Below are 16,806 nucleotides of genomic sequence, written 5' to 3'. Positions count from 1 at the left end.
GTACTAAGATTATATAATAACATAGGACGGAGAGAGTTGGGCTCTTTCTATTTGGAAACGATGATAAAGCACACGACCAATGTTTTGTACTAGTTTGCAATGGGGTTTGCTTGGAACAAAAACTTATATAGAAAAAGAGTTGGACAGATAGGGGTTGCTTTGCTTGGCGTTGTCTTTTTGGACTGTTTCTTTGTGGATTCGATTGGACCACATGAATTCATAGAAAGCTGGAGGGAGTGCCCACTTGATTCGTGACCTTACTCTCATGATCAAAACCCACCCACCATATAAACACGAGAGCCGCCAGCCACCATCGTTTAGTGATTTACATCTCATCTTTTGTAGCCTTCTTCAATTCCCTCCAATTTGACCTCTTCCCTCTTGCAATAACCCAAAGGTCATTTCTTCTTTTGTGCTCTCTCTCTCTCCCTATAACAAAATAAAACAAAACCCTAAATTCTTGTCTGCAATGTAAAGAACAATTGAGCAATTAATATAGGTATAGGCAAGCGTAAGCAGAGATCACAAGAAGAACAGAAAACCTTCAAGTATAGTATAAAATTTGGGGTAGGAAGAAAAGTATAGGCAAAGGGATTTTCCCAGGCCAAACATGGTGCAAGAGATGCAAGCTTTCATGCCGGCTCCTATCAATAGAAAGGCAAATCCCACCTACATGACAAAATACCAATCAACTTTGGACATGTTTGTCACTTGCTTTTGCTTATAATAGATTATAATAATACTCTTAATGGATTAAAGATTATCTTTAATCAAGCATTAGTAGAAATTAATTAATATTATTTAATTAGGATAAGTTGGCATTGGAAGATTAGAAATCCCAATACCTCAAAAAATATACATTGGGTTTGAACTATATAAAATGAAAGTTGGTTTTTTTTAATGATACGAAAAAGTCTCAAATTTTAACAATTAAAAATATCTTTTTAGAGATGCATTAGAAAAATAATAATAAAATTTTATTTATTTATTTTAAAATAAAGGTGTCATGAGTCGAGTAAGGTCCGGTTTGGTTTATTAGGGTTTCTTTTTTAAGAGTCATGCTCAAGCTTAGTTTAGCCTACTCATTTAACAATTATTTTATTATCTAGATTTTAAGAATGACAACAAGTAAAGTATTGATTAATTTTAAAGTATTTAGACTTAAATCTAATTAAAATTTAACTATGTATGTCCTATTCAAATGTGATTAAAAATCAACATAAAATATTAAAATTCGGTTATTAATACTTACAAAAAATCCTAATGTGAACTCAAAAAAATAAATTTAAAATAAAATTTTATGTATAGTATTAATAAAAATTAAATTAATAAGTTAAAATTAGCTAATAAAAAATAAATTAAAGATTAAAATCATATTTAGAATAATTAATAAATTTTTTAATAAGTATTATGTTAATCCTAAGTAATTTGTTATATGAAAATAAAATTTATTATTAAAAATTATTATTTATAATCATTCAAATACGATATACTTTAAAGATAATTATCTGATCTTATCAATTATTGATTTTATTACTTAATCTCTATCTGAACTTAAAAATAAGATAGGATTAGATATCTGATTATAAAATATTCATTACTACTCTATCTAATCCAAAACATGTCGTATCTGTGACTCAATTTTTTAATAACTTTACTTTAAACTCATTTGACCATTGCATTTGTCACATTAAATTAAAAGATAAGAGTATAGATGACTAACAGATGTCTTATCTTTAGATGATTTAGTTGTGTTCTACATATTAAAACGTGACCAAATTCAAACATTTAATCATGCCCTCTACATTTTAAGGCCAAAACTTTGAGCACGGGTCGCGATCATGGAAGTAAATACAGACCACTTGGCTACTTTTGAGTGGACTTTCTCCATGGAGCCGAGACCTTCCACGTTTGCTGAACTTTTTTCAAAATAAATAATTATCCTTTCGATTATACTAACTATATTTCTTAGCTGATAATTGCTTTGTATGGCTTAAGTCTCATAATCAACTATTCTATCTTTCTTTCTACTATATGATACCCATATTCTTATCATCAACACATAACTATAACATAATGTTCAATCACAATGTCTACAACTAAATAATTGTGATCGCAGCTCAAGAATTCTTAACATATATGGTATTACTATTGTATATGATAAAAAAATCTTTCGATAAACGAACAATATAAGAAGTGGGCTCATATAACTAAATAAAATCTAAATATGATAAATCTTAATCATGAATTTAAAAATTTAGAGATATTTATCTTATTTTAAAGACAGTACTTCATCGATGACTTTTTTATTTTTTTAATAAATATATGAGAGGTCATATTGGTTTTGCTTAATAACTCTAAATCAGCCTCCAGTGCATTATGATCGGCCTGTTTTTGCAAAAATATCTCTTTACGTACGTGTGCCATTGTTGAAAATTTAATTTTATATGCAGGCAATATAAAGGTCACCACGTTTCTGATCATGATAGCAAACCAACAATTAGATAAAGACTAGTGACTAGTTTCCCTAGCAGTACTGCCTAGAACATATGAGATAGTGCCTAACTTAAATTGATCAGTGATCTCTGTCCTTATCCTTCAAAAAGGGCCCTTCAATACCTTTCTTTCAATAGCTATCAGAAACTTTTTTTTCTCTTTAATGATGGCTGTGAGAGACTTCAGGGAAGTAATCCAGTTATAGGAAACTTCTCTTCTCAGCGTGACAATTTGGAGTTTGGTATGATTTATTCTTTTCTGGTTCACTTGACTAAGTCATCGGTACTGATGTGATCTAAATCCCATCAAATACTATTTAGCTGTTGGTTTTGCCACAATCTTCATGTTATTGCTTTTAGAGAACTATATGGAAACTGTTATAATACAATGTTCATGAAATTCTTTATCATAATACATTGGGGTAGGCTTTAGGTGGTTTTCTCTGATGTAAAAACCAGGTTTTGGAGGCTGTCAATGCCAATTGGAGAGACAAGAGACCACCCTTTGGCAAACCCATTTGGTCCGTGGAGCCCTCGCCTTGAAACAGTGACCCTTGACCCCATCTTGGTCACTGTAGGGGGCAATGAGTTGTTGAAAGACAGGGCAGAGGACTATGCCAGAAGACTAAAAGACATGGGGAAGAAGATTGAATACGTTGAATTTGAAGGAAAGGAACACGGTTATTTCAATTACGATCCGCACTCTGATGCTACAAATCAAACCCTGCAAGTTATCAGCAGATTTATGTCTGACAACTCTAGCTGAAGATGATCAGGTGCCGCCGGTTCATCAGCTTTGGGAATTTGTATTAGCTAGTAGCTATAATATGTAATTTTTTTTCTTCTGTGGCACTTATCCTGGAAAGATTACTAGATAATATTGCATGTATACGGTACTAGGAGATTATAGTAACTTTTTTTGTGTGTATGATTGTGAGGTTATGTTCTTGGTCATTGTATAATTGAATCGTGTTGTTAAATTTTTTCTGTTTCTTTCCTTGATGATTGATCCTTGTTTATTTTCAATCGACATGCATAAGCCTAACTTCATGTCTCCTGGATTTCAAGCAATGTCACAATCAGAACAATGGGTTGATCCTTATTTTTCATGATCTCTTGTAATGATCTATTGTTCTATCAAGCTCCGTAAAAAAATTTGGTCTGTTGGCCATTGAGCTGAGTATGATCATATATGTGTTGGAGGGAAATTGAAGAAGATAAAGATCCATCAGCTTCTTCATTCACACTTGCACAGCAGATAATTCCTACTCCAGATAATCACAGGAATGAGTCATTCTTTGCCCCAAATTTATAGGTGATTGGCCGTCCAATGATTTCCAAGTTGAAAAGATGTTTTCATAGCACCAATTCCTCAAAAAGGCTACCCCAAAGAGATTCATTTGCAATGTTCTGTATTATAAAGCTTGTGTTGAAAGACCACCTCAATCTTGCCTGCCCACAGAGGGTCTCAAAAGGGGATAATTAACATATCCCAAATCCTACATCCTTACCAAATTAACCAAAGGGCCAATTCTACTTTCCCATACAAGAGGTCTCAGAAAGGGGATAAGACCCTAACATTTGCACTTGTTAGCCTCCTCTTCCAGGTCTCAGGCAAATGTTACTGGTGTCAATCCTCCATTCTCGCCTTTGTAACATTAGAGCTGATTTTTGTTGAGGAAATGGGGCCATCAAAATATCTTTCCAACTTGGAGATTGTACCATTGGGTGGTTTATCATCAAGCTTCTTTCCCAATATTTACAAGCAAACCAAGGAGTTAACTCAAAACACCTAATGCAGATAAGTGTCAAGTAGAACTGTTGGTTGATGATGACATATATCCTCCAACTGTCATTTTCGATATATCTTTTGTCCGACAAAGCACGTGTGCCCCTTTGAATACATTTGCTTCTTCTGGATCACAAACAATGAAAAGATGAATTTCATTCCTAGTGCTCTGAACTAAGATTATAATTTTTATATTTATATGCCTCCAATAATGTTAGATTGGACAGCATAATCTCAGTCATTGATTACCAATTAACTCTTTGCCAAATTTAATAGAATAATTAAGTACATGTGGGGATTGATTTATTTAATTGTGACTAAAAAGATGCCTTTCTGAGTTCATAATCTATGAACACTTGCAAATATTGAATAAGCATTTACAAAACATAAAGTTAGGATCCCTTCTTAAACTTTTCCACTAAAATCATTTGTTAATATGTAACTATTTCCTCTTTCTACTACATGTTCAAAACCAATAATTACTTTCCTTAGTCAAACTCTTTCTCTATATATATATAATAAAAGATTTTGCAATGGCTTTTCTTTTCAAAGAAGATTTTGGTAGGTCCAAAATCCACGTGAATTGAACTCCCTAATTAATAAACAATAGCAAGTATTCTCATGCATGACCATATAAAAAACCAGGACTAAATGTAAAATTTAATGATAAAGTTAGTTCCTCATTGGGGGTCCACTAGCGTTAGGTGATCATTTTCACCCTTTTCATACTAATAAAAGTATTTGTTATTGCCTATCTATTAACATGCTTGTACTTTTGCCTATAAGACAAGGGAAGTCCTTAGCACACATCAGTGCAATAAGATCGTAACATCAACTGCTTCTGTTTCTCGTAATACACTAAATTATTTAGTATAGTTTTATAGTAATGATTCAATAAAATTTAAGAAATTTAATATAAAATATTGAATAAAATAAATTCATTTTTCTTGATTGAATAAAAGAGAATTATAAACATTGTATATACTTAATATTGCGGTTTTACTAGCAAATTAAACGAAAATAAGAGAGCTAAAGCTTACAACTTGGAAGGGATGTGTGCATTGTGTAATCTAATTCGACGTCCATAGAGTGGGCCTCGAGACCACTTTGTAGCTTCATTACAGGCCTACGAGACCAGTAAATAAGCGGCCGACCTCATCCCTTCACCATGCCAGAAGCAAGAGAAGAACATATAGAAACAATGGCGTCATTTTTGTTTTTCCAGAATAAAATCTATTAATTTCCCATAATATTATTTTCTCTGATAAAGAGATAATAATTCTACTACCAATTATACATTGTACAGAAACAATATATAATAACTTGTACAGAAACAATATACTGTTTTACGATAACATTTGCTTTTTCTTATTCAACAAATTTGGGTTTTAGCGCCTTTTTTTTATTTTGGCATGCATGCATTATTTTGTTGGGGTTGTAATGGACCTACATGGGCACGAAATATAAGGTTTTAACAATAGATCTGATAAAAGAAAAATCATTTAACAATTTGAGAAAGGGGTTTCTCTTGTAATTTTGAAGAAGTTTTGACAAAAACACACTCTTGTTATATTATTGTGCCATATGAGGCCACATATGCCTACTGCCTACAAGGTGGGAGATAGTCTTGGAGATTAATATACATGTAGTTCTTAGAATGCCATTCTACGGAGTTAAACCTTCATGAAATTTTAGAGATGAAGTGGATGTAATTAATTAAACAAATTAACCCCAACCCCAGATATAGATACATATTATGGACACCCTAGCTTGTTAGGCTACCTTAATTTGTACTTTGTTCTGGAATGTGTAACAGGAATGGTGAGTAAGGGGGTTACTGAAAAGATCTAGGGGATTTAGTGACATGGTGCCAAGTATAGAAAGCTTGCAGGCCCAAAGTGTGCATCATCAACATATATGGTCTTTAGTGGTGGATTGGATCTGGTTTAACATTAAAGGAAAGATAGGCTGAGATGAATGTAAGGCTCTGTTGCCTGAAGGATAATTTAATCTGCGAGCCTGGGGTGTGTGTTGCTGCTGGTAATCAGTTTGACAGAAGTGGGAATGTCTGCTGCTGCTGGTTATCTGGTTGATAGAATGTGGCTCCTGATGACTAAAAGTTAAAAGCGGGTTGTGAACACTCAGAAACACCTCTTGGATTCATAGGCTACTGCGAGTGACATCTGCTTGGCTGATTGACAGTAAAAGAAAGTCTTAAAGCAAGGTAGTTAAGTTTGCGGCCGAGCTGCTTGAGATGCTGCAAATGGAAATTGAATGTTATGATGGCATGCCACGTTCTGCGGCCGAGCTGGTGGGAGAAGCTGATTGTAAATAGCTTCAGGGTGCAATTTATGGCTCTGCTATGTGCCTCTGTGCTTTGCGAGTTAGGCAGAGAATTTCTGTGTATCGATTGTTTTTACTTTTGTGATGTGCTACTGTAAGTCCACACATGAAGCTATGCTATGGTAGTGGGGATCTGGTATTGCCCTTTTCCGCTTGGATATAATAAAGCAGAGGATAAGGAAAGCTAGCTAAAATGTACACAAAGAAGAACTTATTTATGCACGGATGATTAATTGAATATAATTTAATTATTGAATGACATGAAACTGATCATAACAAGATCAGTGAATGCACTTGAACACTCAATAACCAATACGGTTCAGTGTCATAGTGCCTACACACCTTATACACGCCATAAAACGAACAAGCAGCCCCTTACAGACACAGTGACAGTACAATCATCTGAAGCTTCTCAATACCTAATTAGAGATCAAACATAACCATTCACACAGTATCATAAATTACGTTCTTTTGTTTAAGTATGCGATAGTCTGTGCGGTACTTGAGTGAACGTTTCCATACAAATTAACTAATACTCGATTATATCTTACCCAACAATAATAACAACAACAAATCAAATTAAGAGAACCCGCATCAAAATAAAAAAAATACCGAATGTAACATATGCAATCACTAAGTCATAACAAAAATATTTTATTAATATAAAATTAACTACAAAGTGACAATCGGGCTATAGGGGCAATCCTAAATGATTCGCTATAAACATACCTTTACCAATGAGGTAGTCCAACAATCCGTCGACTGTTCATCCCCTATAAAGAGTTCATGAGATTTTACGAGTATTCTACTAATAGCTATTACAACGTTTAAAATGAAGACATTTCTTTCCTAAAGAGTCTTTTCCCTTAAAGACTTAATAAGTATTTGTGAATGTGTTATCACGTGCCATTACATTATTTGAAAAAGGATATTTTTCTTACCGATATAAAAGACTCAATCTTATAAACAACTATATCCTATCATAGTCTGATATAAAATTGATTCACGACACACAACATATTACACCAAACTATAACAACCCTTGCTAGAACTCTATCCCTGAACTGCACAGAACAACTCGAAAACTACCAGCTGCAGAAATACATAAACACCAGAATAAATGCCAGTAGCATAACAAATAGCTGGATCAAAAATAAACAAGACCCTACGATTACCTCAACGGATTCATAATAATTGAACAGAGTTCTGCAGAATTGAAATAAGCCTACATCCGTAGTATATACAGAAACATAACAATTACTTGACTTGAGCTTGTCTTTTTGTAATTTTCGTATATTTCGCAAACTTATAAAAACATGCTTAGTTATGATCATATTGATTCTTTTTTTCTTTTTTGGAGGAGATCCTTTATACTGTTATCAAAAGATCACCTAATTCCCAAGGCCTAAAGCAGTACAAAGTACTACTATAAACTATAGAAAAAGGAAATCTTGAACTTTAATTTATAAAACTTAATACCTTAAAGCTGTAAATAAATTTCAGATAATCAAACACATTGTTTATTATTATTATTATTATTATTATTATTATTATTATAGCATGCAAACTTTGTTATAAACTGCTTGGTGCAGTGCACTATTTAATGTTGGCGATTATAGAATTTTAATTAAAACATATAACATTTATATTGAAGAAAATTTCAACATATATATTATTTATTTCTCCATTTTTCCTTCTTTTCTTTTTTTTTCTCTCCAATTTTGTCTTGATTATTTTCTTCATTTCTCCCTAGAACATTGTCAAATGAATTCGATAAGATCATTTAAAGAAATTAAAAGGAGCGGTTTAATAACCACTTGTGATGAAATTCTTCAATTCAAGTAATGCAACCCTACAACATTAATATGCACCAAATTAGAGGTTATACACTTATTTGATCAGCTGCGCTGTATTATACCAAATTAGAGGTTATAAACTCATTTGATTAGTTACGTTAGGGGATTTGAATTTTGCTTTTTAAGTAAATGATCATGTATCAAGTAATGAATCAAATATTTAAATGTAATATAGAAAATTTTTTATTTCATATATATATATAAAGAGAGCTTTTAGAATTTATTTTTCGTATATATGCATATAGGAGGAGGTTTTATTTCTCTTCTAATTGTTATTTCTTAACCCCACTCATATGGGTCAAAAAGAATATTAAATTCCTATGTATTAATTGGCCCAAAGTTTTTTTATCGGCTTGGATTAGATCACACTTGGGTCAGAACCTTAGCAATTGAATTTTGTCCAGTGATCTGTAATAGTGATGGGAAAAATTTTCCGTTAGGTCTGATATAATTGTATATCTTTTTAGGAAAAAGAGATTCGATTCGTGTTTTTTAAGTAAAAAAAAAATATTAATTAATAAATTAAATATTGAGGTGTATATCTTTTTTTAACTATGCTTTATAACTCTTTTCATCATGCATTTGTTAGCTCTAAGTCAATCATTGGGTCAGATTCTATGGTTGTATTATCATGAGTGATCAGACGCCATGGAACAAATGGTATATGTTCAATGAGATTATACGTTGCAACAATCACTTGGTACTGTTTCTTTTGTGCATGTTTTGCGTGAAGGAAACTCATTGACTCCCTTGCGAAATTTGGGGTGGACAAAAATTTTATGTTCTCTGCCTGGTGGTAACTGCACCCTTTTGAGCCCTCGGTTTGGGACATTTACTGCTCTTTATGCCTTTCATAACTCAGCACAGTTCCATTTATGCTGCCGGATCCACATTTCACCAGTGGTTCATTGTTATGTTTTTTAAGTCGGCTTTATGCCCCATGGCTCATGGTGCTGTTATTTTCTTACGTATAGAGTTTTGTCTTGAACCTTTGGATCCCCTACTCGGTTAGATCCTCCACTGATGTAACTTGGCTTTTTTGGGAAGATACCACTCGGTGCAGCCTTGAAAAATTGGTGAGCTAAAATGTCACCTTTTAGGTATTGAGGAGTGGACCAAAAGCCATGGTAGGGTTGTTGAAGAGAATCAAGCTGGCCATCTTCTTTGGGGAGGTTTAGTATTGTCTCTTTTTATTCTTTCCTCGGTTCCTGGAGAGGCAACATCTGGATTGTTTATTAGGGATGTAATGAACTAAGCCTGTGAGTACTGAGTAGTGACGTCCGACTCGAAAGGATAGCCTGGTGAGTCGACTTCTCCTCAAACATGGAAAAGAAGGAAAAGAGTCAAATGCAAAAATTTCATTTTTATTCTTTTTTTTCAAAATCAATTTTTTCGTTCATAATCTTTCAAAATATTCCAAATTTATTTTCGTATGTTCAAAATCAACAAAAAAATCCGCCATCATTTGCTTTCCTTATTGGCGTGCACCCAAGACACGAAAAGGAAAAGGTCGGTGCGCGGCTCTATCGTTTCATGGACCCTAGCCACGTCCGTCGTTATAGACTAATGTTTAATTCTCAGTGGATGTGGACATTAATTACATTTTGTGTTTGTTTAATTTAAAAATTTTTAAATTTATTTTTTGAACACTTTCAATATTTTTAATTGACTCATGTTAACATAGTGTATCAAATATAAATTCATTAAATAAAAACGAAAAAGAAGAGATATTAATGCAAATTTAGGCCGTGGAATAGCATAGAAAGCTTACTTTGAGACGAGTAGGTGCTACTCAACACAATGACAGATTTTCAATGATACATTGAAAATGCAGCAAGCAAACAATCAAACCATAACTTAATTTGCTCTTCAAGGCTACGTCCTGCAGCATTATGATCACTTATTTTATATATTTTTACCCCAAGCTACCTATGACAGTGAGCTTGCTTCTCTCTCTCTCTAACATGAGATTTGGAAGGACAAACCAGTTCCAGCAAACTTTTGCTCCATCATCTTGTCCAAACGCTCTGCCATCTCTGGTGTAAGATACTCCTTCCAATCCCCAATCTTGCCTTTCCTGAATAGGAACTGTTTTCAACTTTGACTTCATGTGGCTTCCTTAATCCGGACTTATTTACGTCCAAGCTGCTCATATTCTCGAAACTACACATATCTACGATTCTCTGCACTGCCCCTGCTTCTTCTTCCTCTAAGGAGAAAGGGTACCCCATAAACTCAGCCAATCTCTTTACGTAGGGCGCAGTGTCTTTCATTATATCTTCATATTTCAGGAACAACACCTTCCCCGGCCTTGCTTGACTTGCTTTCCAGAACCCTAAAACATGGTCCAAATAGGTCCATAAAAGGACTTCCCTTGACAGAAAAGATCAAAAGCCTCCCCCAGGGAAACGAACTCATCTTTCTTGGGAGCGCGCTTGGCCAGAAAATGATAGAGGGAAACAAATGCGTCCTTTGGCTCCCTACAAATGTAAACAACTTTGCAATCAGAATCCAAGATGGATTTTGGCAGGGCAGTGTATGGTGTGTGGGTGCCTATGAGAGGGACCCCTGGCTCGCGGCTATCTGGCTCCTTGTGAATTTGGCTAAGGTGGGAATGCAATCATGGGAGATCTTGCTGAGCAAAGGGCTCGTGGAAGTGTCATAGCGGTTTCTGGTAACAATGGCAAAGGTCAGGGCCTTAAGCCAAGTGGTTCCACTTTTGGGCGCACTGCAGACAAAGATGTCATTTGGTTCAGCCTTGAAGCCTTCTTGAGATAAGATTATATCTTCTAGGAAGTTAGGGCTGCACCAAAACCCTTGGTACTGGCTGAGAGTATGTCCAGATTTCCAGCCATCAATTTGATGGAGGTCGGCTATTGTTTCTTTGATTTTTTCCATTTGTTTTTCTTTATAGATACTTTCTAACAGACTTGAAAGGAGGAAAAAGGCCCAGCAGAGTAGAAAGTAGTCTAGTTTGGAGAATATTATGCCCTGTGATCCGACCTTTGTATTATATACAGAGCGAAAAAAATCAGATAGTTTATATATATATATATATATATATTATGTAATTAAAATATTGAACGATTGATTGTTATCTATTCTGTAAATAACAAATAAGCCCTTGAATCATTTTCATTGATAGTTTGGGCAAACATGTCATCTCATCAGTCATTGTTGACATTAATTCTGTACACAAAGCTCATGAATTTGAAGCGCAGATGTCATTATTTCCATGCATTTCTTTTTAGATACTTGTATTTTGTTTTCATTTTATTGAGTTGTATTCAATATTTTTGAGAGATTGATTGTGTTTTAGAATTTATTAAAAACGACTACTAATACTGATACTACTGTTTTTTAAATTAATAATTTGAAAATAAAAAATTATATCCCTAATCTTAGTGCATATAGAATTAATAAAATTAGATGTACCATACATATCTCCTTTAATATTTCTATTATTTATTGCATTTCCAACTATTTGTTATCAAAATAATAGGATGAAAATAAAGAAATGTAAACGGACAATCAAAATGTGATAGCATCGTTCTTATGTTATTATAAGATAACATATATAATATGTAATTTGATAACAAAACGGATGTAACAACGATAATAATGAGCAATAGTGTTTTTTTTTCATATGTAATGTAACGAGTTTTATTGTATTTATTAATTTTTTTATTATTTTGATGTATTTTTTATAATTATAATTATTTTTATTTAATAATTTGAATTGTGAAATTTTGTAAGCTACTTGCTATTAATACCATGGGCTTGATTGGAAAAACAACAGTGCTTTTATCTTATTTAAAGATAACAAGTAAGTATCCTAGGTATTTTAACTTCAAGCAAGAGGGTTCCGAATTTCCTCTTCGGGCCACGAGATCTGCTGTGATTATTAACAATGGCAGAAACGCACAAGGGCGATGGGCAGCCTCAACCACAAAAAGCAAGCAATAAAGCATGGCACATCACATCGGTAATAATAGAGACAACAGTACACCACTTGCCCAGAAAAAATGTCATTGGCAGCATTGGCAGCAGACAATAAAATAGTCCAATTTTAATATTAGATTGTGGGTGGCAAAGCAAAAGTAGTTTTATGTACATGATTCAATCTTATCCCGATGATAAAAAGTAGGTCATGAATTCTTATTAGAAGGCTTCAAATTCAATTAACTTTGATCAATTGATTATTTTCTTGGTTGAATTTATTCTAGATTATGGTACTTTCTTGATTTTTCTTTACTTAAGAAAAGAATTTATGAAACATATGTGAAGATTGTTAGATTATAATTGTAACTTATTTGATCATTTAATTATTAAAAAAATTTTATCCATGCAAAATCAGTCATCTGTTTTTTTTCATTTCGTTACGATCGAGTAGCAAAGAAGAGAATAGGACGTGGACCACATGTGAAAATGAGTGAGGAAGCAACTCAATTCATGTTAAAAACCAACACTAATTATTAATAATAAGTTATAGTAAGTTATTTATTAATATTCCAGCAGTGGTAGCTACCTCCAGTATTGGTAGAACTGTAAAAGGTTTTTTCCGAAGGAGCACCATGACTCTTTTGAAAACACATGGTTGATTAAGAGGGACTCTGGTTGGAGACTTAATACTCTCCTTTGATTTCTTTATCGTGTTCTGCTGGGTTTGTGCATCCATTACAGGCTTCGGAAACAAGGGTTTCATTGAGTGTCAAAGTTGATACAGTGCCAAATTTCCCATCACCAAGTTATTTCCGAGTACGAAACAAACCTATTCTTTCTCTCACTTAAAGCTAGTCATGAAACCGAACTATATTAGCTTTGTTCTTCTCTCACTTGAACCAAGTCGTCCTGAAATGGGTATTCTTCTTCTTTCAAATCAAAACGCGTCGTAGTGTGGGGTAATGGAGGTTAGTATTCGTGAGCGACGACTTACGCCGATAAAGGTGTAGGTGTATTATGGAGTGTTGTCTCAGTCTCGTGTCTTGCTGCCTGTCGTGTGGATTATCACCTCTGATCCTTTGTTCTTTCTATATATATGTGAACCGGTATCTGGATAAAGATTTTTTTAAAGAAAGATTTCAATTAATAGGTGGAAAATCAACACAATTCCTACACTTAATTGGCAATAAAACTTACACAAACTTAGATGTTTCAACAATAAGCTGAAAAAAATCCCAGCAACACACTTACGGTTACAGGCTTAGTTCAACTGCAACCGACAATTATTATGCATGATTAACACTAAAACCTTGAATGACTACCGCATGCGTAGCTAGATGATATGGCTTTGGCTGATGCTCAGGAGCCACATTGAAGTTCGAAAGTCAAACCGGATCCACTCAGTTTCTGCTCCAGTATCTTGTCCAGACGCTGCCATCTCAGGAGTAAGACAGTTCTGCCAATCTCCAACCTTTCCTTTCCTAAAGAAACTTTTGTTTGTTGCCTCACCATCATCCGCGTGGCGCTTTCCTGTCTTGTTTATCTCCAGATTGCTCAGATTCTCGAAACTGCACAAGTCTACTATTTTCTGTACTGCCCCAAATTGTTCTTCGTCCGAGCTAAAAGGGTAGCCCATAAACTCTGCTAGTTTTTTTACATACAACACAGAATCGTTTAACATGTCTTCATATTTCAGGAACATTACCTTGTCTGGCCGTTCCTGGCTAGCTTTCCAGTACTCTAAAATATGGTCCCAACAGGGTCCAAAAACAGACTTCCCTTCACAGAAGAGATGAAAAGCCTCCTCCAGGGAAATGGGTTCGATTTCTTTGGGTCTCCGCTTGGCTGCGAAATGAAACATGGAAACGAATGCATCCTTTGGTTCTCTACAGATGTAAACAATCTTACAATGATCAGAAGAACAATCCAAGACAGATTTTGGCAAGGAAGGGTAGGGAGCATTGGTGGCTATGAGTGGGACTCCCGGCTCACGTATATCCGCCTTCTGCCCGAAACCCACAAAGGTTGGCACACAGTGATGGGGACCCTTGGTGAGCAAAGGGCTGCTGGAATTATCAAAAAGCTTTCGAGTCACAATGCAAAAGTCACAGCCTTGAGCCAAGTTGTGCCGCTTTTGGGGGCACTGCAAACAAAGATATCACCTGGTTTAGGCTTGAAATGCTGCTGAGCTAATATGATGCCTTCCAGGAAATGAGGGAAGCTCCAAAAGCCTTGATATAAGCAAAGAGGCTGGAAGGCTCTCCACCCATTCTCTGCGGGAAGGGTTGACATGAACTCCCTAACTCTTTCTACTTTCTCCGGGGATACTTCTTCCTTGTCCAAGGAATCAGCTGCACCACTGGGTTCCATACCAAGGAGTTGTCTCAAAGGGAAATTCTAGTTTGGCAATGCTTATAGTAAGGTGTCTATATTTTAGTTCGACAGTGTTGCTCGTCCAGATTTAAGGTCGAAATGTTGAGAATTAATTATCATGTTAAATAGCATCTAAACAAATTGTCAATAACATTTGAATTCATGATCGTTAAGTGCAATGGATGATCGTGTAACTCTAAGTAGCTAATAGGGTTGTAGTCTAACCAGTTGACTAGTTAACTAAAAATATTGTAGTATAATTATATCATTGAATTATTGAATTTGTACAATTATTTTAAGACTCTCCTTCAAATTTGTCAACTTGGGTTTGGAAACCAAATCAAACTAAAAATTGACACCGACCAATGACTACATGACATAGTGGAACACCTAATAGAATAAATGACAAAATACTTCACAAAATAGAATATGTGGTGAAATACGTGATATATAAAGAAATAAAATATATCATAAATAAATAATTTATAAATTAATGACATGATTAAACACGTAATAAATGATGTCGTAAAATAAGTTGCATAACAAATTACGTGCAAAACATAACGTGGCATAATATATGTTGGTTTTTTTTGTCTATAATAAATGCAAAAATTTTATTTATACTTCAATAACAATTATCGTCATCAAATATAAAGTAAAACATCTATCACAAGAAAAGTATAGATTAATATTCATGGATTTCAAAAACAATTCAAGTACCTTGTCTAAAAAAAGATTAAATTATAGATAAAAAATACAAGTACTTCAAAAACGATTTAAGTGTATCGCCTCTCATTTCTAACAGAATTCACACTTGTTTCATTTTTAGGGTTCTCTGTCTTCTAAAAACTGCCAATTAAGTAGCAATATACAATTGAACTTGGATCCATTAGACCTAATCATAATCTAACAAGACTTATTATATATTAAACTCAAAAAAAGAATATGCATGGGTCCCTAGAAATCTCTACCTACACTTATGGACCCAAGTCCATGTCATCTCATGACAATTTCATTTAATTTAACATTATCATTTAGTTTTTTAAATTAATTAAGAAAGTTTATTTACCCATTAATTATAATAATGTCCATCAACACATTGCAACTGACCTCTGCAAAAAAAAAAAATATCAATGAAGTTCCTTTTATTTTAACTTTTACTAATTAGTCCTTTCATCATATTATATTCCTCATGGCTCTATGAATAAATAATTTCCGCAACCACATCCAACTCATGCAATACTAATTCATAATTCTCATTTTTGTTGGACTTCAAAAAATATTTTTCTTCAAAATATTAATATATAATATTAATATAAATACTATAATTCTAAAACACTTTTAGAAAACATACCAACCGGATTTCTTGAGTCTAATAATTTTAAGAAAATCACTTGAATATCTTTTTAAATAGAGAATGGTGAATCCTTTAATGAGCATCCAATATGATTTATTTAGTATGTACATAACCCAACATACCAAGATATTAGCTTTAAATTTAACATCACATATTGGTAACATCAAAGTCATATAAATACTAAATAAATTATTTAGACTTCTCAAGTCTAAGGATAATTAATAAATTGTAATAGAACGTTTGTTTATTTATTGATAGTGATAGACTTATATGAAGCTCTTTAATTGAACTTGTTCGATGTATGTATCTCATTCACTATACTTACTTGTTTGCTTTAAAGTCACTATCTCAATGCTAGAGTTAAAACATTCTATTTTTTTTATAAAGGTTTGGCAAGTATAGTCTTTAAACAATTTATCACATTTAGTCTAAAACAATTTTAACAAACAAGGAACTAAAAAATCAGAACTCTTTACTTAATAGTTCATCAACTATTACCATAGTTTTTTAACAATGTTATCAAATAATTTATAATTATATCATATATATCATAAATAAATAAAATATTTATTAACATATAATATATATGAAATTAATAATTAATGCAATACTTCATTTATTTAATAAAATAAATAATAAAATTGCGTTTTA

The 16,806-nt window shown here is 33.4% G+C and overlaps 2 protein-coding genes and 1 pseudogene across 2 annotated transcripts in view; 1 reads left to right on the top strand and 2 right to left on the bottom strand.

The window, feature by feature from the left end:
* LOC110415037 (FAD-linked oxidases family protein) overlaps positions 1–3,261 on the top strand; it is a 15,679-nt gene extending 12,418 nt beyond the window's left edge. Inside the window, exon 16 of the mRNA XM_089783304.1 lies at positions 2,929–3,261. Coding sequence (XP_089639430.1) covers positions 2,929–3,261 — 333 coding nt within the window. The remainder of the gene's footprint in view (positions 1–2,928) is intronic.
* Positions 3,262–10,186: 6,925 nt separating this feature from the next.
* LOC110415939 (flavonol sulfotransferase-like) lies at positions 10,187–11,480 on the bottom strand. Its single transcript, XM_021427730.2, is given in 4 exon segments — positions 10,187–10,564; positions 10,567–10,830; positions 10,833–11,093; positions 11,096–11,480. Coding segments are annotated over 4 exon segments (933 nt in total). The 5' UTR covers positions 11,382–11,480; the 3' UTR covers positions 10,187–10,442.
* A 2,121-nt stretch (positions 11,481–13,601) lies between these two features.
* LOC110415938 (flavonol sulfotransferase-like pseudogene) lies at positions 13,602–14,991 on the bottom strand (annotated as a pseudogene).
* Between the last annotated feature and the right edge of the window lie 1,815 nt (positions 14,992–16,806).

The sequence above is a fragment of the Theobroma umbraticum genome, unplaced genomic scaffold, assembly GCF_002168275.2.
Source record: "Theobroma umbraticum cultivar Fairchild unplaced genomic scaffold, ASM216827v3 scaffold_147.0, whole genome shotgun sequence".
Lineage (NCBI taxonomy): Eukaryota > Viridiplantae > Streptophyta > Magnoliopsida > Malvales > Malvaceae > Theobroma > Theobroma umbraticum.
The sequence above is the reverse complement of the archived record's forward strand: the minus strand, read 5'-3'. Positions and strand labels throughout refer to the sequence as shown.